We start from the raw sequence: 22086 nt of genomic DNA on the forward strand, positions 1-22086 counted from the left end.
GATTTTGCATTGCATTTGGTTGTCATGTCTCTTTTAATCTAAAACAATCCCCACTGTACCCCCACTGACTTTCTGAAGAATATGATCTAGTTGTTTTGTACAAGGTCCCACAACTTTTATTTCACCCAGTATGTCTTTGGGATAGATTCCTTTAAGTAGCATTGTCTGGGCAAAGAGTAAATGCTTATATCATTTTTTTAATTAAAAAAAACTTATTATTTTTGGGGTTTTATTAATTTTATTTATTTTGGCTGCGTTGGGTCTTCGTTGCTGCGCGCGGGCTTTCTCTAGTTGCGGCGAGCGGGGACTACTCTTCGTTGCGGTGCACGGCTTCTCACTGCGGTGGCTTCTCTTGTTGCGGAGAACGGGCTCTAAGCGCGCGGGCTCAGTAGTTGTGGCTCACAGGCTCTAGAGAGCAGGCTCAGTAGTTGTGGTGCACGGGCTTAGTTGCTTTGTGGCATGTGGGATCTTCCTGCACCAGGGCTCGAACCCATGTCCCCCATATTGGCAGGTGGATTCTTAACCACTGCGCCACCAGGGAAGTCCAATAAATGTTTATAGAGTTTTGCTGGGGATCATCCCACAGATATTCCATATTGCACATCCACTGATATATCAGAGTGCTGTTTCCCATAGCCTTACCAACAGAGGGAGCTGCCAAAATTACAGGTTTCCTTTTTCCAAGTCTGGTAGGTGAGAAATGTATCAAAGTGGGGTTTTAATTTGCTTTTCTCTTACAGAGTTTGAACATATTTTCTGAGAACTGTCCATTCATATATTTTGCCCATTTTTCCATGGACTTGGAATTTTTCTTTTCCACTTTGACACTACACACACACACATACACACACACAACCTTTTATGTTATAAACTGCAAACATTTCCCCCCAATTTGTCATTTCTTCTTACTTTGCTTGTTTTTTTTAACCATGTAAAAGTTTCTTTTTTTGGTCAGTACTTCCCCTTATTGCATCTGGATTTCAAATCATATTTAGGAAAGTTTGTCCAACTTCTAGTTTATAGAGGAATTCACCTTCATGGAGCTCATATTTTGTTTGAGGACAATAAAAGATAAAGTAAAACAGCGTATGTTAGAAGATGTGTTATGGAGAAATACTGAGCAAGGACGGGGGTAAGGACCCTCATGTTCAGTAGGGGGGTGGCTCGGAGCTGAGATGAAGAGGAGGGGGGACACTAAGGTGGCACATAGGAAGGCAAACGTGTAAAGACTGGGAAAGAGTAGCCAGGGATAGGAGGAGAACTGGGAGAGTGAGGGTGCTCTGGAGGCCAAGAGAGGAGTTATGGGAAGGGAGGTGGAAAATCAGGTTTAAAATCTCAAAGATGTCCAGTATCCCTAATTTGTAAACTAACTGCAACCCCAATAAAACCCCCATCTATGTTTGTATTTCTTCTGGAATCAGGCAAATTGGATATAAAGTTCACTTCATTTGGGAGAAAAACATAGCAAGAGACAGGGACACATTGAAAAATAAGAGCAAGATGGCAATCAGCCATTTCAGGTACTAAGACATTACATAGCCTTTATAATTAAAACACTGTGGGGATGGCACACAAGAGTCAGACAGACAATGGACTTGGAGAGAACACAGATGCAGCCAAATTAATCATGGAAATTTAGTGTATGAAAAGGTGGCATCTCAAATCACCTAAAACTACTTTATAAAGTTTAGGTATGTAAAGTTCTACTTTATAAGCTGAAGATATTCACAGTGAAATGCAGCGATCTAATCAGTACGGCTAGATTAGTTCTGAAAAATCTATACACCTGTGTAACCCCACCACCTTCCACGTACAACATATTCCCAACTCGAGAAAGTCTGTCTCCTCCTTGGTTGATCCCTGCCACCCAGCCCTCCTTCAGAGGCAATCACTGCTCTGAATGAGAATTTTAATAAGTGCTAGTGAGATATATTTAAAATAAGACAAAATTGAATCCATTTGGATAAATTCCAAATGGCTCAGAGATTTAAAATTTACATTTACAAAAGAAATTGTATAAAACTAGAAGGCAATGTCATCTCTTAAAACTTCCCCTCTTCCAGCAGCTGCACTGCCTCCTCAGCCCTCACACCAACACATCTGAACTCAGGGCCTTTGCACGTGCTGTAGTCTTCCCCTCCGCAAGCCTTCCTCAGATACACGTGTGCTTCCTTCTCTCTCTACCTTTACAGAGTGTCACCTTTGCGGTGTAGCCCTCTATTTAAAAATCACACCACTACAACCGCTTTTTCTCCACAGCAGTTCTTCCACATACTAAATATTTTGCTTACTTATTTTGTCAGTGGTCTGTTCTCCTGTCCTAGAATGACAGCTCCCTGAAGGCTGGGACTTCTGTCCATTTTTTTCAGTGCTGGATCCTCAGTATTTAGAGCAGGTGCTTGATTACTTTTTGTTGAGGGTAAAAGTGACGAGGAGAGTTTCAGGTAGGGTGGGGCCCACAGTACCCCATTCTCTTGGCTTTAGCGGGATGATAGGACAGTGGCAAGGCAACTGAGAGGAAAAACAGAACAACCTGTGAAGGGGGACGGCAGGTGTGGGGAGAGACAATGGGCTGATGCATCCAGGCAATGCTTTCTTCCAAAAGTCTTATTAAGGGAAGTGAAGTGTTGGGGTGAACAAATGAGAAGCTCTGGACTTCTTTTTGAGCCACCTCTTCATCTGCACAGCTGCTGCAGGGCGCCTTGGGCCTGGAGCCAGCGCAGCTGCCACTGGGGCAGGGACAGGCCTTGGCAGAGCTCCCCGGAGAGGGCGGCTTGTCCCGGCTGCTCCCACCTGGAGAAGGGGATGGCATAAGAGGGAAGGCCTGGACCTCCAGACCTTCACTGGCCTCCACTCAGCACCACGCTCTGCTTGTCATCAGCGTCCCCCTGCCCGGTCTAAGTTCTGCCTGTTCCGCCAGTCAGCCCCCACCTCATCGTGTCCCCCTCTCACCAGTCCCCCACAACTCCCTGCAGCTCGGGGATTCGCTTCAGTGCTTGTTTCAGCAGGTTCTCCAGGCGCTTCAGAGCCCGCCCCAGGTTCTCTTTCTGCTCCTTTTCCTGGGATGCCCAGATCTGCAGCAGCTCTGCAGGTTAGAAACCCGGGGGGCAGCAATGAATCCTCTGGCTCCCTGGTGCCTTGCAGCCAATGGGTCACCAAGTCTCCAATCATCTAGTCTTCACCTGAGCATCTCTCCTAATCCTCTCTCTCCTCCCAGGTCCTCTTACCACGTGCAAGCCCACCATACCTCAGGCGTCATTCTGAATGCCTTCCTCCCTCCCCCTGATGGCCCCTAAGTCTCCATGGCCCAACCCTCAGTGTCCTCCCTGCTTCCCTACTTGTCCCCCAGCCTCCCTCCTTGGGCCCAAACCTCAGCCTCTTACTGGTCCATCCTTCACATGGCAGACAGAGTGATCTCACAGCCTAAACCTGATCCTTTCCCTCTCCTGCTTGGAACCCTGCAAGGCTCCCCAGAGCCCCAAGACAGAGCCCAGGCTCTCAGCCTAGTACTCGAGGGGTGCATCACATGGCCTCTGCTTACTACTCCTGAGCAAAACCTCACCTGTCCCCCAGGGCCCACTGGAGACACCATCTTTCCTCCTGGACAGCTCTCACCTCTTTCCCCATTGAGCTCTCAGGGCCAGCACATGGCACATACCCAGCGAGTGCTTGCTAAGTGAATCCAGAAATAAATGACCTTTCTGAGTTTCGGCTTCCTCTCTGTAAACTGGGGTCTTATACTCCCTTCCCTCATGGTAAGGACTGGAAGACACTGTGCATGTGCAGATAACAGTGACTAGAATCACACCAGAGGCAGAGTGCTTACTGCAGCCAGGCAGGGCTCAATACCCTGTTTGGGTCACCTGACTGAATCTTTCCAGCATCTCTGTAAGGTCTTATGATTATGCTTATTCCACTGAGGAGGAAACTAAGGCACAGGGAGATCACGCAGCAAGGAAGAGGTGGGGCTGAGAAGAGAATCCAGGTAGTTTAACTACACAGCCCAGTTTTTAACTACTCAAGTATACTATTGTTTGGTGATGGATGAGTATTTGGCAATTCAATGAGCAGTGCTGCCTAATGGTTAGGAGCACAGACCCATGTTAGATGGCCTGGATTCAAATCCCAGCTTGGCTGTCTGGGCAGCTACCAAGCCTTCTGCTTCTCAGTTCTCGCCTCTGTAAAACGGAGAGAACCCCTGGGCTGCTGTGCAGATGAAACTAGTGAGCATGCTCAAAGCACTCAGCACACTGTATAAGCAGTGGGTATTTGTGATTTCTTCTGGATGCTGATGGTCCTGGGAAGGGGCTGGGATGCTGGATAAGGAAGCAGGGCAGGCCTACCCTGGGTGGATGGTCCTGGCGGCAGGCTGGTCTTCATGTGGAGCAGATACCAGCATCGGAGACTTCGCTGGTCCTGGAGGAACAGAAGGTCCTGGCGAAGAGAGGCAGCCTTCGGGAGGAGCAGCTCCGGAGCCTGGAGGAAGGGGGAAGGACAGTCAGCTGGGGTGGGGGCAGGGGTGGGAAGACGGGTCCTAAGGGACAGGCACTCACCTTCCCTGCGGGCAGCCCCAGTGTGTGGCTCAACATGATGAGGCTGGAGCCTCTTGGGGATGCAGGATGCAGCTGGTGGATGGATGGCAGGACTGTAGGGAGGGGCTGCAACCTGTGGGGGAAAATCCAGGTTGGGTGGGGCACTGAGAGGGAGGCTTGGGTTCCAGAGGCTCTGGGGGCTGGGAGCTGGACTCAGGAGGCCCAGGAACTTGGAGGTGGGTCTGAGGACTAGGATTCCAGAATGGGGCTGAGGACCTGAAGGTGAGGTCTGGCAGCCTGGGAACACTGGGAGGACTGGAATTGTTTTTTTGGAGTGGGTCCAAGGAGCGACAGTCATCCATGGCAGGGGACATGGTGATGGCCCAGTCTCACCCTCCAGGGCTGTGCCGCAGCAGGGTGCCAAGCATAAGATGGGGCAGATGCTGGGCTTCCTCCTCTAGACACCGAAGCAGCTCCTGGCTCTGTGGTGCCACCATCTCAGATGTGGGGACCACTTTTTGCTGAACCAAAGCTAGCACCTGTGGGGAAGGAAAGGGATGGGAAGGGCAGTGTGAGGCCGCTTAGCCCCCTCCCTAGGAGACCCAGCCCTACCCAGAATTTGCCCCAACTCCCATCTCACCTCCCCAGGGCTCCGGCACAGGCTCGTCTTGCTGGCTGAGTTGCCCTTGATGAGCAGGCGGACCTGTTCCTGTGTCTCCTCCTAGGCAACAGAGAGGTCACGGAGATGGGCTCCTTTTCCTTGTCACCTTCCAGCCTCTGCCCCTGCTCACCCCTTTGCACAGGTCCTGATTCCTCTTGCGAGTCTCACCCTGGCCCCCTCCCCTCACTAGGAGGCCCAGTTCTGGATCTTAAGGGTCCCAGCCTCACTCTGGCCCTCCACCAGGCCCTGCCACTTCTCCCAGAGTCCCGCCTCTCACCACCAGTTGGCGCCAGTGCAAGATCCGCTGCTGTTTGGCCTGGAGCTCCTGGAGCAGAAGCTGCCGCTGCCCAGCAGCCTCCTCCAGCTCCTTGCTCATGGCATGCAGGGCCTTGAGTTCTGCCCACAGGGCAGCGCTCCGGAGCCCCAGCACCAATGCTTGCCTGGGGCACGAGTAGAAAAAAGCAAGGGAGAAGGAAGGTGACTAAGACTCACCGTGGAGGAGGGAGATCAGATCTGCAAGGATGCACAAGGAGCCATAGCACAGGGAGACAAACGAGGAGAGCAAGCAGGGATGTAGAAACAGGAGCCACAGGTGCAGAAAAAGTCCAATAACCTGAAACCTCTGGGAGAGAGATGGCCTAGAGGCCTCTGCCCATGGAGACCCCTCACCTCTCGCTGGATCCCACGGTACATCTCTCCATCTCCTCCATCAGGCCCTGGAGGTGCCGGGTCAGGATTTGATGGTCCTTCAGGAGAGGGCCCCGCTGGGTGACCAGCGCAGCCACAGACTGCCAGCCCTCCTGGAGCGAGGCGCAGAGTCAGGATGGGCATGGTCCCTGGGGTTGGGGGCTGGGGGAAGGGATCGAGTGGGTTGGGAAGGGGATGGAGTCCTGGGAAGGATCCTGGGAAGGAGTCCTGGGGGTCACCTGGATGAGATGCACCATGGACGGCAGGGCCTGGCTGGAGTCGGGCTGGTCTGGGGCCTGGGAGCTGAGAATAGGGTCCGAGCTGCAGAGAGAGGAGACCTGTCCCCTTGCCTGGGTCCTTGGGGGTAACCAATGTCAGCCCACCTGCCAGATTGGTTACTGGATTTCAGTTCCACCCCCATCAGCAGGTCACCCTGCCTGGTCCTGACCTGTCCCAATTTACCCAGCCCACTGCCCTGCTCTGACTGTGGGAGCATCCACACCACACCTGGCTATCTCTGTATCTTGGAGCTCATGCACAGTGCACAGGGACTGGATCTCTGCCTCCCGCTCTGCAGCCAGATGTTCCAAGGCAGCCAGGATGTGGCCCGGAGGGTGGTTTGTCAGCAGTGTCTGGTGAGGAGAGGAGTGAAGTCAGGGCAGGATGGAGGAGGGCTACGAGCTGGGACTCCATGGAGAAGGGGAAGGGATCAAGAGTTAGGTCCTGGCACCCTGAGGTTTACATGGGGCAGAGGGTGTGGCCTTTTTGAGAGCCCCCTCACCTCCACTGAGCTAAGCCACTGCTGGTAGGAAGTTCCAAAGAGATCATCTCGAGGGGTCCTGTGGAGTTGGGGAAGGGGACAGAGAATGTTACAGAACACATCAGTTCACCCTCTAACGATCACCACCACCCTATAAGGTAGGGGTTGTCATTATCCCCACTTTAAGGATTGGAAACCATGTTCTTTCTCTACGCCTGTCAGACTTGAGTTCCCCACTTAATATCAACTCGCTGGTCTTGGGCCCCTTCACGTGTGCTGTTTACCTGGAACACCCTCTCAAACGTTTACCCTCCCCACCAGAGAACCCGTCCTGTCTCCTTAGCTGGGTAAGGCATTTCATTTGGGTTCCCTGCGCCTCTCAGGCCTCCCCACCCTCTGACAGCCCTAACTACCTGGGTTGTCACTGTCTATGATGGTCTGTTTCCCTCTTTTCCCAGCCTGTCAGGGCAGGGCCTGGGCTAACACAGCCCGGAGGCCCCATGTCTGTAACAAGTGACTACCCGCAAAGCCCAGGTTCTTTGCATGGTCTCGGGGGTTGAGGGATACTCACGGAACGCTGCCTCCCTTGGCCCGAGGCATAAGGAGCTTCTGCAGGAACTGGGTCCGGAGGCTGCAGGCTGTTCGGACATCGCCCTGTGAAGAAGAGAGTGTAGCATGAGGAGGGCCCAGAGGTCCACCGAACCCCAGGCTCCCCACCATTTCCCCCATGGCCCAGGACTCTTACCAGGACCACAGGCTCCAGGCTCAGGGCTGCTGATGTCAAGGGTCCAAAGTTTATATCCACTTTGGCCTTCCTGGAGAGAGGAGTGCAGTTGGGGCTGAGGTTCCTGGGAGGAGGGAGCTGGCAGCACAGATGTCTGCGTCCCCTCTTGTGCCAGCACAGCTGGCCTGGATCTCAGAGGCCAACCCCAAATTAGACCACTGTCATCTCCTGGCTAGATGACTGCAGTAACTTCCTCCTCGGTCTCCCTGCTCCTGCCCACTGCAGTCTGCTCTCTACCCAGTTGTCAATGATCCTATTAAAACCTCAGACAGATCATGTCACTGTTTTGCTCAAAACCCTTGAAAACAATGTGATGTGTCCCCATTACACTCAGAAAAACAATAATGGGGGCTTCCCTGGTGGCGCAGTGGTTGGGAGTCCGCCTGCCGATGCAGGGGACTAGGGTTCGTGCCCCGATCCCGGAGGATCCCACGTGCCGTGGAGCGGCTGGGCCCGCGAGCCATGGCCGCGGAGCCTGTGTGTCCGGAGCCTGTGCTCCGCGGCGGGAGAGGCCACAGCAGTGAGAGGCCCGCGTACAGCAAAAAAAACAAACAAACAAACAAACAAACAAAAAAAAAAAAAAAAAGAAAAACAATAATGGGTATTAGAACTCTTCTAAGCACTCCGCGTGATTTGACTCACTTAATTATCATACCTACCCTATAGAGTAGGTATTATTATTATCCCCATTCTATAGAACTTAGAAACTGAAGTCTTTAAGAATGTGTCTACCCAGCCTGGTGAGGGCTTCTCCCTGGACACCTGAGGCTTACCTCTCTATGTCCTGCAAATGCTTGAGTTGATTCTGCAGCTGCTGCATGGGACCTTGGAGCCCACGCTGCTGTCTTTGCATGGCCCCAGCTTGGGCCCGGAAGAGGAGAGCACGACGCTGGGTGTCTTGCATGCTCTGTAAGGCCTGCTCCATGGCCATGTCTGTGAGAGGAACAGGGGCGGCCATCAGTACTTTCCTTAACCCCGTTCTGCTGCCCATCTGTCCAGCCCCATGGGTCACCCTGAGCCTCAGCCTCTCGCTCCATCAGCTCCAGGCTCTGGTCTAACTCCAGGATCTCTGCCCGCAGGTGGGCAACAGCGGCTTCCAGCTTCAACTTCCGACGGGCCTGGTGGAATCAGGTACAGGGTCAGATGCATGGCCTGGCTGGGGCTCGGCCTGGCCTGACTGCCCTGTGTGGAGCAGCAGTCTCTTACCTGCCCAGTTAGGTGGCAGAGGGTTTTCCCTAGGCAGTTTCGGTGCCTGAACCTCTAGGACCAGAAGAACACTATGGTACTATCCTGTCCCCCTCCTTCCTCCTGGGATTGCCTCATCTATCCTCCCACCCTGTTTCTTGTCTCTGTCCCAGTCCTCATCTCCCCACTGAGCCCCACACCTGGGAGTCCTGAGGTCTCCTGGAAGCCTCTCCCGCCCCAGATGTCACCTGGGCACCATGCACACATTGGGTCCCATACTGGCCTCAGTATCTCTCCCAAACCAGTCTCTTCTCCCACCAATCTCACCAGCTTTGAAGCCCCATATCCATGTCCCCCCAACCACAGCTCATACCTTCTCCCCCTAGACTGTAAGCCCTGTGAGTGCAGGGATCAGGGCTGTTTTGTGACACAGTGACCCTAGCATCACCCAGCATAAGGCTGGGGCTAGAGCAGAAGGTCTACAAGTCCTCTTTTTGGATGAAAGAAAATCTTGCAGCACATGCTTCTCACCTCTGGACTGTCCTGGTGGCCATACCTGAGGAAGTGAGGCCAGAGTTAGAGGATGACAGGGACTTCCGGGGGAGATGGGAGGTTGAGGCTGTGGGCGGGGACATGGCTGGAGGGGGCTGGGGAAGACAGGAGGGGACAGCTTTGAGGACCAGTTACCAGAGCAGGTTTCCCCGGATCTTCTTGACATTCCTATAGTGGAGAGGCAGGAGGAAGGGGAGTTACTGTGGGACTCGCCTAGGTCCCCTCCCCTGCCACAGCTTCCCTCATGCAGCCAGGCTCACCTCTGGCTGTGCACATGCCGCAAGATGTAGGCCCAGATATCGGCCCCCTGGCCCAGACACAGCCTGTGGGAACAGTATGTAAGGGGATGCCTGGGACGTCACACAGGGTGGAGGATCTTCATTCGCTGGGTGGTGGGGGGTAAGGTCTTTACTAGGGAATTCTCACCTCTTGGGGGAGGGAGGGTCCATACTTTTGGGGGTCAGGTATTTCCTCCTGGGGAGTTCTCAGTCACTGAGAGGGTGGGCTTCTCACTGGGTGTAGGGGTATTCTCATTCCATGGTGGAGTGCTCCCTTTCTCCTGGGAGAGGGTTATCTCCAGTCACTTCCAGAGGTGGGGGTGAGGGCTATACTGCCTGGAAGGGCTCTCTCATTATCAGCTGTGGGTCATCACTCCTATACATTCAGTCTTCAATGGGGTGGTCTTTGCTGACTCCAGAGGGTCCTCACTGGCTGGGCTGGGGTGTGTGGTGGGTGGTGAAGTGCTGCAGGGACAGCCTTACTCTGGAGATCCAATATCCCCACCGGGAGGGGGCCCTCATTACTAACTCATGAAGGATCCCCACTGGTGCAAGGGACCTCACTCTGGGCGGCCTCACAGGATGGGCGCGGGAGTGTTGGAGTCACCGCCAGGACGTCCTCACACAGTTCAGGATCCTCTGCCTGGATTTACTACTCGGGGGGCGGGGGCGCCCTCAAGGGTTATTCTCACTCGGGCAGAGGGGGATGGGGAGGGCGGCGCGTCTTAGATGAAGATGTGGTTCTCACTCCCCGGGACTCTGTCTCCAGGGTGGGGAGTCGTCACTCCTAGAGCGGCCCTCACCTGCGCAGCGTCGACTCCGGAGCCCGGGCAGCCACGGGCGCCTCCATCTCTTCCGCCGCCCAGCAGCCTAGTTCCCGCGCTTGCTGCGCTAACTCCATGACAGCGCCTCAGCCGCCGCCTCCCGCCCCTTCTTCAAGTGCGGCTTCCGCCTCTGACATCACGAGTGCGCCGGAAGTGACGCCATCGATCGCCAGACAGGCTGGGGTTTTCCGGCTCTGCAAGGTCTCAGAGCCGACCTGCGTCTGTCATGCTTGAGGGTCCGGTCCCTCTGAGTGGAGATGAAAGGGGCGCGGAGAAACGGTGGGGACCGCTAGCCTTCTGCGTCCTCCTTCCTACTACCATCTGTTGCCTAAGAGACAAAAGGTCCCCAATGCCTCCCTTCATTTTCTTGACAAAATGGGACTTTCATCCCAGGAGGATGAGAGTCAGGCGAGGAGATGCCAGATTTACTGCTTTTTGATTTCAGAAACAGGGTGTCAGATCTGACTGAGGGATAGAGGGCAGATGGCATGACCCTAATATCTCTCTGGCATGCTTTCTTCTAGGTATTCGTTCGTCCTTACCATTCTGTAACATTCGTGAGCTGACCCTGTGCTGGGGACACCCCGGTGGCTGAGACAGCCTCAGTCTCAGCTACTGGAGCCCCAGCTACCAGTTCACTGAGGGACACAGATGCATCACCAGGTAGGGATGGTAGAACATAAGCAGCAGGGGTGGGTCAATTTGGGACACAAGGAATGTGAGAGGTCTATAGAGTGCCCCAGAAAGCACTGGATACTAGGGCTGGAGTCCTGGAGAGTCCACTCAGTCTCAGACATGGCCGTGAGAAATGGCAACATTCAGGGACTTTTCATTCAATACGATTGCCTCGTTCATCACTGTCCTCAGTGTCCAGTACAGAGCCTGACGCTCTAAATAGTTGTTGAAGAAACAAATGGCAGGAAAGGTGGTGGGGGTGAGACTAAAGCTGGGAACCCTGGGAGGAGGATGGAGCAGGATGAAGGGAGGAGGGGGGTTAGCACAGTGCTGGACCACTGTAGGGCTGTGGAGAAGAGAGGAGACCGAGTGGGTGGGTCATGTGAGGTTGACTGGCTGTTGAGGGTTGAGATCCAGGGCTCTAGGCTGGGGATTAGGTGGAACAGACCTTGAAATGGGGAGGTGAGAGAAGGGGCAGCTTTGGGGGAGATGCTGATAACAATGTGACACTCTGTGGGTGTAAGGAGTCAAGGGGACATCCAAGGGTCAGCCGAGTCTCTAGTCCAGGGACAAGGGGACCATGAGGTCACCACTAAATAGCAGATTTCGAAGAGAAGCTGAGTTCAGCTTCAAATTCTTCATAAGGGCTGAGATGCAGAAGAGGGTGCCAGGGGCTGATGTAATCCAGATGGGCTTCCTGGAAGAAAGACTTGCAGCTGCTGCTCCACCATCCTGATTTCTCAAGTTTCCATTTCTTTCAAACATCTCCACCCTTCCAACCCTTGTGGGTTGTTTTGCTGTTAAAAAAAAAAAAAGAAAATCAATTAGCATGTTTGCCAAGGGCCTCTGAGCCTTTCAAAGGACGTTAGACAGTATTGGCTGTTAAAGGAATGAAAAGACAAGTCACAGACTGGGAGAAAATATTTGCAAAACACATATCTGATTATTGATGAGTATCCAAAATGTGCAAAGAACTCTTAAAACTCAACCATAAGAAAATAAATAATCCAATTTAAAAATGGACAAAAATTATGAACCGATGTCTCACCAAAGATGATATACAGATAAATGCAAATAAGCATATGAAAAGTTGTTCAACATTATAGGTCATCAGTGAGCTGCACATTAAAACAATAATGGGATACCTCTACATACCTATTAGAATGTCTAAAATCCAAGACAATGACAACACCAAAGGCTGCTGAGGATGTGGAGCAATAGGAACTCTCATTCATTGCTGGTGGGAATGCAAAATGATAAAGCTGCTTTGGAAGACAATCTGAAAAGGCCGTATGCTATATGATTGCAACTATGTGGCATTGTGGAAAAGGCAAAACTATAGAGATAAGTAAAAAGATGGTAATGGCCAGTGGGTGGGGGGTAAGGATGAAAAGGTGAAGCACAAAGGGTGATTTTTTAGGAGGGTAAAACTATTTTGTATGATACTGTAATGATGGATATGTCATATTATGAATTGTAAAAAGCCATAGAACTGTACAACACAGAGTGAGCCCTAACGTAAGGTATGGATTCTGGTTAGGAATAATGTTTCACTCTTGACCATCAACAGTAACAAAGGTACCATCCTCCTGCAAGATGGTAATAATAGGGGAAAATGTGTGTGGAGGGAGGGGACGTAGATGGGAACTTTATTTTTTGTGTGGTTTTTCTCTAAGCATAAGACCGCTCACAAAAAAATTAAGTCTATTAAACAAAAGAATTGGCCGAAAGCTGGAATATTGTTTAATGAATATCTATAACCATAAACTAATGGCACTTAATCAGATGCACCTTGACTCAAGCTATATAATTATATATAAATATAAAAGGATTCTTTATCTGTTTTGGATAAAAAATTAAAGCCAAATAAGAAATAATTGCCAGCAGTTTCCCCTCCAACTCTAAAAAAAGCCAATAGAGATTATTAGGCACATCCTCTCAAGATACCTAAGGGAGAGCAGAGCTGGTCATGTGACCATCTCCCCAGCAACCACTAACCATCTTCTCCCCACTCTCCTCCAGTCTCTGTGTGGTGGCTTTGTAATGTGTCCACTTGACTAGGTTGAATGTACTATTTCCTAGAATCACCTTCTGTGTCCAATTATGATGGGACGGAAGAGATTCTCGGGTAAGCTTTGGAGGGGAGAAGTGAAGCAGCTGCCATCTTGTAGATCACACAGGTTGTCACTGGCTGGCTGCTGGCTCATCATGTTTGCACAGGGCAGCAGCCAGGCCAGCAATTGTTTCACCTTCTCCTGGCTCTTCCTTCAGCTTCTCCAACTCCTGGGCCATATGTGTGTTGAGCTCCAACTTCTTCTGTGGCTGCTCATACCAACAAGGTCAGAGGCAAGCTTGTTCCAGCTTGTCCTAGCTTCCCCCCATTTTACATCTGTCTTCCCTTCCTAACAACAGCCTGCCCTGTGCACTTCGAGTGCCAGCGTCTGACACTAAGGCAACAATATTAAGGACTGCTTAATGACTCCACCAACTGTATAAAATCAAATCCCTGTTTATCTATCTATCTATCTATCTATCTGATATATCTCCCCTAGTGGTTCAGCCTCTCTGATTGAACCCTGATACAAGGAGGATACTGAGGCCAGGGCGTGGAACCAGGGCAGCGGATGATAGGACTGAAGCACTGCAGGGGGCTGGTGGAGGTAATGATCGGGCTGAATGGAGGGAACTTATCCCTAGGTTAAGACCTTTCCAGAGAGGAAAGCAGTGTTCTCATTGGGACAGTACCTGTCATGACTCCCTCCCTCTCACATCTGAGCTTTTATTCCTGTTGTGCACCCCCAACTCAATGACCCTTCTTTCTTATCTTCAAAGGCTACCTCCTCCTCATCCTTTAGATCTTCCCCCCTTATTTATTTATTTATTTAAAATTTGAATTATAGGGAATTCCCTGGCTGTCCCGTGGTTAGGACTCCATGCTCTCACTGCCAAGGGCCTGGGTTCAATCCCTGGTTGGGGAACTAAAATCCCACAAGCTGCACAGCGCGGCAAGAAAAAAACAAATTGAATTATAATTAACATACACTATTATGTTAGTTTCAGGTATACAATATAATGATCTGATATTTTTACACATTATGAAATGATCATCACAATAAGTCCGGTTACTATCTTTCACCATACAAAGTTGTTATGATATTATTGGCTAGATTCCATAGGCTGTACATTACACCCCCATGACTTATTTATTTTATAGCAGGAAGTTTGTATCTCTTAATCCCTTTCACTTATTTCATCTGTTCCCCCACCAGGTCTCACTGGGGACCACCATTTTGTTCTCTGTATCTAAGAATCTGTTTTTGTTCTGTTTTGTTTGTTCATTTGTTTTGTTTTTTAAAATTCCACATAAAGGTGAAATCATAGTGTTTGTTTTTCTCTGTCTGATTTATTTCACTTAGCACAATACCCTGCAGGTTAATGCACGTTGCTGCAAATGGTAGGAATTCATTTTTTTAAAAGTTATTTTTGGCTGTGTTGGGTCTTCGTTGCTGTGCATGGGCTATCTCTAGTTGTGGTGAGCAGGGGCTACTCTTTGTTGCAGTACGCGTGCTTCTCATTGTGGCGGCTTCTCTTGTTGTGGAGCATGGGCTGTAGGTGCACGGGCTTCAATAGTTGTGGCACGCAGGCTCAGTAGTTGTGGCTCGCAGGCTTCGTTGCCTTGCAGCATGTGGCATCTTCCCAGACCAGGGCTTGAACCCATGTCCCCTGCATTGGCAGGCGGATTCTTAACCACTGTGCCACCAGGGGAGTCCCTGACACCCTTTTTAAATTGGGTTGTTTGCTTTTTTGATATTGAATTGTATGAGTTCTTTGTATATTTTGGATATCAACCCCATGTTGGTTATATTGTTTTGCAAATATCTTCTTTCATTCAGTAGTTTGCTTTTTTGTTTTTTTGGTGGATTCCTTTGTTGTGCAAAGCTTTTTAGTTTGATGTAGTCCCATTTGTTTATTTTTGCTTTTGTTTCCCTTGCCTGAGGAGACATCAAAAAAAATATTGCTGACTGATGTCAAGAGTGTACTGTCTATGTTTTCTTCTAGGTGTTTTATGATTTCAGGTCTTACATTTAAGTCTTTAATCCATTTTGAGTTTATTTTTATATGTGGTATAAGGAAGTGGTCATTTTCATTCCTTTGCATGTAGCTGTACAATTTTTCCATCATTTATCAAAGAGACTGTGTTTTCGCCATTGTATTTTCTTGCCTCCTTTGTTGTAGATTAATTGACCATATGAGGGTGTGTTTATTTCTGTGCTCTCTGTTTTGTTCCATTGATATGTGTCTGTTTTTCTGCCAGCACCGTACTGTTTTTTTTTGTTTTGTTTTGTTTTTTTTTTTGCAGTACGTGGGCCTCTCACTGTTGTGGCCTCTCCCGTTGTGGAGCACAGGCTCCGGACGCTCAGGCTCAGCGGCCATGGCTCACGGGCCCAGCTGCTCCGTGGCATGTGGGATCCTCCCGGACCGGGGCACGAACCCATGTCCCCTGCATCGGCAGGCGGACTCTCAACCACTGCGCCACCAGGGAAGCCCATATACTGTTTTGATTAATAGCTTTGTAGTATAGTTTCAAGTCTAGGAGCATGATACCTTCAGCTTTGTTCTTCTTTCTCAAGATTGGCTATTTGGGGTCTTTGGTGGTTTTATACAAATTTTAGGATTATTTGTTCTAGTTCTGTGAAAAATGCCATTGACATTTGATAGAGATTGCATTGAACATGTAGATTGCTTTGGGTAGTAAGGACATTTTAATGATGTTAATTCTTCCGATCCATGAGCATGGTATATCTTTCCTTTTATTTGTGTCATCTTCAATTTCTTTCCTCAGTGTCTTACAGTTTTTAGAATACATTTTTTTTTACCTCCTTGGTTAAATTTATTCCTGGGTATTTTATACTTTCTGATGCCTTTGTAAATAGGATTTTTTTCTTCATTTCTCTTTTTGATAGTTCGTTATTAGTATATAGAAATGCAACAGATTTCTGGATCATACAGTAGTTCTATTTTTAGTTTTTTAAGGAACCTCCATGCTGTTCTCCATAGTGGCTGCACTAATTTACATTTCCACCAACAGTGTATGAGGGTTCCCTTTTCTCCACATCCTCTCTAGCATTTGTTATTTGTAGACATTCTGATGATAGCCATTCATACAGATGTGAGGTGATACCTCACTATGGTTTTGATTTGCATTTCTCTAATAATTAGTGACACTGAGCATCTTTTCATGTGCCTGTTAGGCATCTGTATGTCTTTTTTGGAAAAATGTCTGTTTAGGTCTTCTGCCTACTTTTTGGTTGGATTGTTTGGGTTTTGTGTTTTTTTGTTTTTTTGATATTGAGTTGTATGAGCTGTTTGTATATTTTGGATATTAACACCTTTTCAGTTTATCATTTCCAAATATTTTCTTCCATTCCATAGGTTGTCTTTTTGTTTTATTGATGGTTTCCTTTGCTGTGCAAAAGTTTTTAGGTTTAATTAGGTCCATTTGTTTATTTTTGCTTCTATTTCTTTTGCATTAGGAGACTGATCCAAGAAAATATTGTTATGATTTATGTCAAAGGGTGTTCCACCTATGTTCTCTTCTAGGAGTTTTATGATTTCAGGTCTTACATTTAGGTCTTTAAACCATTTTGAGTTTATTTTTGTATCTGAGGGAATGTTCTAATCTCATTGTTTTACATGTGGCCATCCAGCTTTCCCAGGACTGCTTGTTGAAGAGACTGTCTTTTTTCCATTGTATAGTCTATTAATTGACCATAGGTGTGTGGGTTTATTTCTGGGCTCTCTATGTGTCTAATTTTTTATGCCAATACTATGCTGTTTTGATTACTGTAGCTTTGTAATATAGTCTGAAGTCTGGGAGGGTTACACTGCCAGCTCTGTTCTTTTTTCTTGGGATTGCTTTGGCAACTTAGGGTCTTTGTGGTTGCATATAAAGTTTAAAATTATTTGTTTTATTTCTGTGAAAAACATCATAGGTTTTTTGATACAGATTGCATTAAATCTGTAGATTGCTTTGGGTAGTATGGCTATTTTAATATTAATTCTTCCAATCCAAGAGCATGGGATATCTTTCTATTTCTTTGAATCATCTTCAGTTTCATCAGTGTTTTATAGTTTTCAGAGTATGGGTCTTTCACCTCCTTGGTTAAGTTTATTCTTAGGTATTTTATTTTTTGATGTGATTTTAAATGGGACTTTTTTTTTTACTTTGAGTCTCTCTTTATCTTTAACTTTTGCCATTTTAATTATAATATGTCTTGGTGTGGATCTCTTTGGGTTCATCTTGTTTGGGACTATGATTCCTGGACTTGGATGTCTGTTTCCTTCTGCAGGTTAAGATCAATTTTGGCTCTTATTTCTTCAAATTGGTTTTCCATCCCTTTCTCTCTCTCTCATCCTTCTGGGACCCCCATAATGTGAATGTTAATAAGCTTGATATTGTCCCAGAGGTCCTGTAAAACCTCATTAAAATTTTTTTTCTTTTTGCTATATGATTGGGTGATTTCCACTATTCTGTCTTCCAGATCACTTATCTGTTCTGTATCATCTGATCTGCTGCTGATTCCCTCTAGTGCATTTTTTATTTCAGTTATTGTATCTTTCAGCTCTGATTGGTTCTTTCTTACATTTTCTAACTCTTTGTTGAAGTCCACACTGAGTTCATCCATTCTTCTCCTGAGTTCAGTAAGCATTGTTATGACCATTGCTTTTAAGTCTTTATTGGATAAATTATTTATCTCCATTTAATTAGGGTTATTTCCCCTGGGGTTTTATCTTGTTCTTTTTTGGAGAACATACTCCTCTCTCTCCTCATTTTGTTTGACTTTCTGTGTTTGTTTCTATGAATTAGATGAACCAGCTACCTCTCTCAGTATGGAAGGAATGGCATTGTGAGGGAGCATCCCCCATGTAGACTGCCTGTGCCAGGTGGCTTTGGCAGGCTTGCTGGAGGAGAAGTGGGCATGGGCTGGGATTAGTCTCAGGGCACTCTGTGCTGGTGTCCTTGGCAGTTAGCTGGAGGCTAGCGTGGGCCAGAGGAAACACTGGAGCATGTTGTGCCAGGGCCTACTTGGTGGACAGCTGGAGCTGGAGCACATGTGGGCTGGACAGTCTTGGGGTGCGCCATGCTGTAGGAGCCTTGGCAGGACAACTGAAGCTGGAGCAGGCACAGGCTGGGGGATCAAACAATGGCACTTGCTGGCACGTTCAGTCCTGGAGAGAGTTCCAGCAGTTCCCTACCCATTTGGCAGGTACTCTAAGGTTAGTAGTTGGATTTCTTTCCTGCATAATCTAAGTGCCCTTTAAACTGCTGGGTTTTTTTTTTTCCTGTGTCCCAGGATGGGTGAGTCTGCACTCAGACCCTTCAGTCATATCCCTCCCTACTGCAGGTTACCATGTTGGGGGTGGGGTTCCCATGGGTTCCCAGAGAACCCATGGGGTTCTCTGTCTTTGCTATCCATTTCTATGTGGTCCTTCTATGTGCAGAAGCTATTCAGTCAGCCCTCAGATCTTCTTTAGGAGGAATTTCTCTATATGTAGGTGTAGATTCGGTGTGTCCAAGGGAGGAGGTGGGTTCAGAGTCTTCCTATGCTGCCGTCTTGGACCCCTCCCCTTCGTCCTTAGGTTTTAACTTAGATGTGCCCTCCCAGGCTAGCCTTCTCTAAGCCCGGCCCCCTGGCTGGTTGGATACCCTCCTCCGGACTGTCACATGTAAGCCTCTTTTTGATGACAAATGTCTGAAAACTCAAAGGAGTAGTGCCCCCAAATAAGAAATACCTTGGTTCACATGGTTTTAAAGTGTGTATTGGTTCATACTGATTTAGGTGAGGTGTGATCCAGCAGCTCAAACACTGGAAGGCAGTTATTATAAGCAAAGGCTCTGCAGTATGACTGACTGGGTTTGAATCCTGACTCCACCACCTACAGACTGGGCGATCTTGGGCAAGTCTCTCAGTCTTCCTGGCCTCAGTTTCCTCATTTATGAATTGGGTACAATAATAATACCTACTTTTCAGTGTTGTCATGGGGTTTAAATAAGATTATATGCATAACCTCCCTGAACCGTGATTGACACAGTTGACTGCCCAGTGGATATGATGATGATGATGATCCTGATGAGGAGGACCCAGTTTCCTGCTCCTCCACTTCCTAGTACTCGCTTCTTCCTTGGCTCCTCCTTCATCCTGGCAGCCCCAGGCTCTTTCATGTGGTTGTAGAATGGTTTCCCCTGCCCTTTTGTGGTGAGACAGAAAGATGTGGTTTTAGAGACTAACATGGAAGAGAATAGCCTGCTTCCATAAGCTCTGTAAACCATTTATTTAAGCCTGTGGGCTTAGTTGCCCTGAGGCATGTAGGATATTAGTTCCCCAGCCAGGGATCGAACCTGCGTCCCTTGCACTGGAAGGCAGATTCTTTACCACTGGGCCACCAGGGAAGTCCCAAGGGTTCACTCTCAAGTCAAGGCTTTTAAGAAACATGTGGAGGTTTTCCATTCTCATCTTCTGCATGGACTCAAAGAATTCTGAGTCCTTAAGAGATGGTGGAATCACCACGTGGAAGGAGCCTGGATCCCTTGCCACATTGGCAGGTTCTGTGAGTGAGAAATAAACTTCCATTTTGTGAACTATTAAATGGTAGGGTTTATTTGTTCCAGCCGCTAGCATGACCCTAAACAATATACCTTCTAGACTTTTGCTGTCTAGCCCAGTGCATCTCAAACTATTTGTGGTGGTGTAGTAGGACCTGTTTTTTGATATACCCTGTTCAACAAGACAAGTCTATTTCAAATACTTGAATGTCATAACAATGTCAAATTGCTATATGTTTTAAACCACCTACTGGCAATTTCTGCCCTTATCTTGTTGCGGACTATTATTAGTGGTAGACCAGTACTGGCACTGCTGTAGCTTATTACCCTGTTTTATTTTTCTTCATAACATTCACCATTCCCTGTAATTATTTATTTAGAGGTCTATTTGTTTATGGTTTTCTTCCCCACTAGAGTGTGGGGAAGCTTACTAGATGTAAGCTCTATGAGAAAGGGATCTTATTTATGTTGCTCTGTTGCGATTCTAGTTCCTAGTACACTGCCTGGTACATCATAATTGCTCAGAAAGTATTTGTTGAATGATGAATAAGTCTCGAACTTGGTGGGTAGAGGGGAGAGGAGGCAATCCATACCTATTATAGAAGCTCTCTACAATCAAAATTCCCAATTCCAACTAGTTCACTGACGGTTGCTGACTCCCTAGTTTTCTGGTAGACCATAGTACCCCAGATTGGGTCTGGCCTCTTACAACCTACCTCCCTAGGTTTCCCCCATTAGAGATCGGACCACTCTATTCTGTCATCGCCTGGTGATATGTCTGTCTTTCACCCTGGTTTATAAGTTTGCAGGGGGTAGGAGTGGTACATAAGTGGTGACTGCTGTGTCCCCTGAGTCAGGCAGCACATTCAAGGCCCTTGGTCAACATGAATAAATTTATGGCATGAATACATGAATGTGGGCAGAGGGGAGGCTGCCCTGGGGAATCATTGCCCTACCCTGTCTCCCATGGTCCACATCTTGACGGGGTCCCAGGGTTGGTCTTGAGCTCTGGTCCATGGCTTTCCTGAGCTACCACTTCCTTCCCCCATCAACCACCTCAGGGTGCTGGCTCGGGCTGGCAACACTTGGCACACCAGACATTGAGGGACAGGTGTCTCATTTGGCCCAAATGGATACTTAGAACCAAGGTAAGTAACAGTTTGGGATGTATTTGGTGTTTTTCATGAGCTGGAGAGGAGGTTACCGAGAAAATAAGTCCATCATGCAGAAAAGCAAGAAGATGAGTATGATGATGCTTCCCATAACAATCCCCAGGACTGCAATGTAGAAGACTTGGTGGGAGGTCTCAGCTGCCATGGCTCGGTCATTCCATTTGTTGCTGTGTCTTGTCTGATTTGAGGGGAGAGGCAGAACAGGAATAGATGGGTTTAAAAAGGTTATTGTACAGGGTGGGGTGGTGGTGAGCCATAGGACTGTACAAACACAGGGTGGGGACCTAAACCCATAGGCGGGAAACAAGGAAGAATTTGAGTCAGCATTAGGGGCAGGATGGAGAGTGAGGGTAGGTAAGGATTGGCATGCCTCAGACTCCCACCTGGATAGAGAAGATCAGTGCTACAATGCCTATGGGAAAACACAGGATGAAGGCCAAAATGGACAGGCACATATGGTCTTTGGGGGGCTTGGCACGCAAAATTTCAATCTCCTGGGAGTAGGAAGTGGGTTATGGCTCAGTATGGCTTCTGGATTCTAACATCCCCTCTGACCTCTTCCCTTTCACTTTCCTTGGCTCCTGTAAAATCTTCACTGACACCTTTAAAAGTCTCACAGACTCCCACCACGTTCCCTCTAACCTCTCCCTATTCCCTTTAATACCTCTCTGTCCTCTAGAACTCCCGGCCCCCACTCTGCCACTATGCCCTATAATCCCTCTCAGTTCTTTGCAATCCTTTCCCCGTCTCCTGTAAACTCCTCCCTGTCTTCTATAACTGCCTTTCAGATCCCTAAGCATGTCTCACTTGGCCCCTTCCACTGTCCCCACAGAATCGTTTACTGACTCTGATGACTCTCACTTGGCCTCCCTGAAAACTCAGCCGATCCACTCTAGCACTTTATTCCTATAAAACCCTCATCATCCCCCGAGCAACCTTCTCTTTGTCCCTATTAACCACCCTACTAAGAAGTCCCTCACTCAACACTTTAACACTCTAACTTTTTATGTGTAAAACCTTCATTGTGCCTGTGTAAAATTCTCAACTTATAAAAATTTCTAATGACCTTAGTGGCTCTCTTCTTGTCCCATTTATAATATTCCTCACTTTGTCCCTATGAATCTTTCATGGTTCTGCTATGACCCTTATTGTTCACCCATAAACTCCTCCCCACCCCCATAATCTCTCACTTGTCTCCTCTAAGACCTTCTTTGAACAACTATGAATTCCAAGTCCTCTCCTTGTCCACTCATAGCCTCTTCTCTGTCCCCTAATAAAGATCCGCCCTGTTCCTCCTAACACCTTCTCTCTACCCCTGAAATCAGCTTCATGACCCTGCGAACTCCCTGTATGTATCCCTTATGACAGCAG

At 48.2% G+C, this 22086-nt stretch overlaps 1 protein-coding gene across 2 annotated transcripts; it reads right to left on the reverse strand.

The window, feature by feature from the left end:
- On the reverse strand, positions 1 to 10380 carry HAUS5 (HAUS augmin like complex subunit 5). Of its 2 annotated transcripts, XM_060084840.1 has the most exons (20): positions 10243 to 10331; positions 9588 to 9720; positions 9422 to 9484; positions 9297 to 9329; positions 9141 to 9165; positions 8437 to 8542; positions 8198 to 8357; positions 7386 to 7455; positions 7212 to 7294; positions 6662 to 6719; positions 6388 to 6512; positions 6120 to 6201; positions 5863 to 5993; positions 5471 to 5633; positions 5173 to 5253; positions 4926 to 5071; positions 4554 to 4665; positions 4344 to 4476; positions 2953 to 3085; positions 1 to 2793 (listed from the first exon to the last, which is right to left on the reverse strand). In XM_060084840.1, exons 2-20 carry the CDS (start codon positions 9608 to 9610, stop codon positions 2676 to 2678), a joined length of 1845 nt encoding a protein of 614 aa, XP_059940823.1. In that variant the 5' UTR covers positions 9611 to 9720; positions 10243 to 10331; the 3' UTR covers positions 1 to 2675. The 2 variants fall into 2 exon arrangements, with proteins under 2 accessions (XP_059940823.1, XP_059940822.1); XM_060084839.1 differs by lacking the exon at positions 9588 to 9720 and having other exon boundaries at positions 10243 to 10380.
- Between the last annotated feature and the right edge of the window lie 11706 nt (positions 10381 to 22086).

The sequence above is a fragment of the Mesoplodon densirostris genome, chromosome 19 (assembly GCF_025265405.1).
Source record: "Mesoplodon densirostris isolate mMesDen1 chromosome 19, mMesDen1 primary haplotype, whole genome shotgun sequence".
Classification (NCBI taxonomy): Eukaryota; Metazoa; Chordata; class Mammalia; order Artiodactyla; family Ziphiidae; genus Mesoplodon; species Mesoplodon densirostris.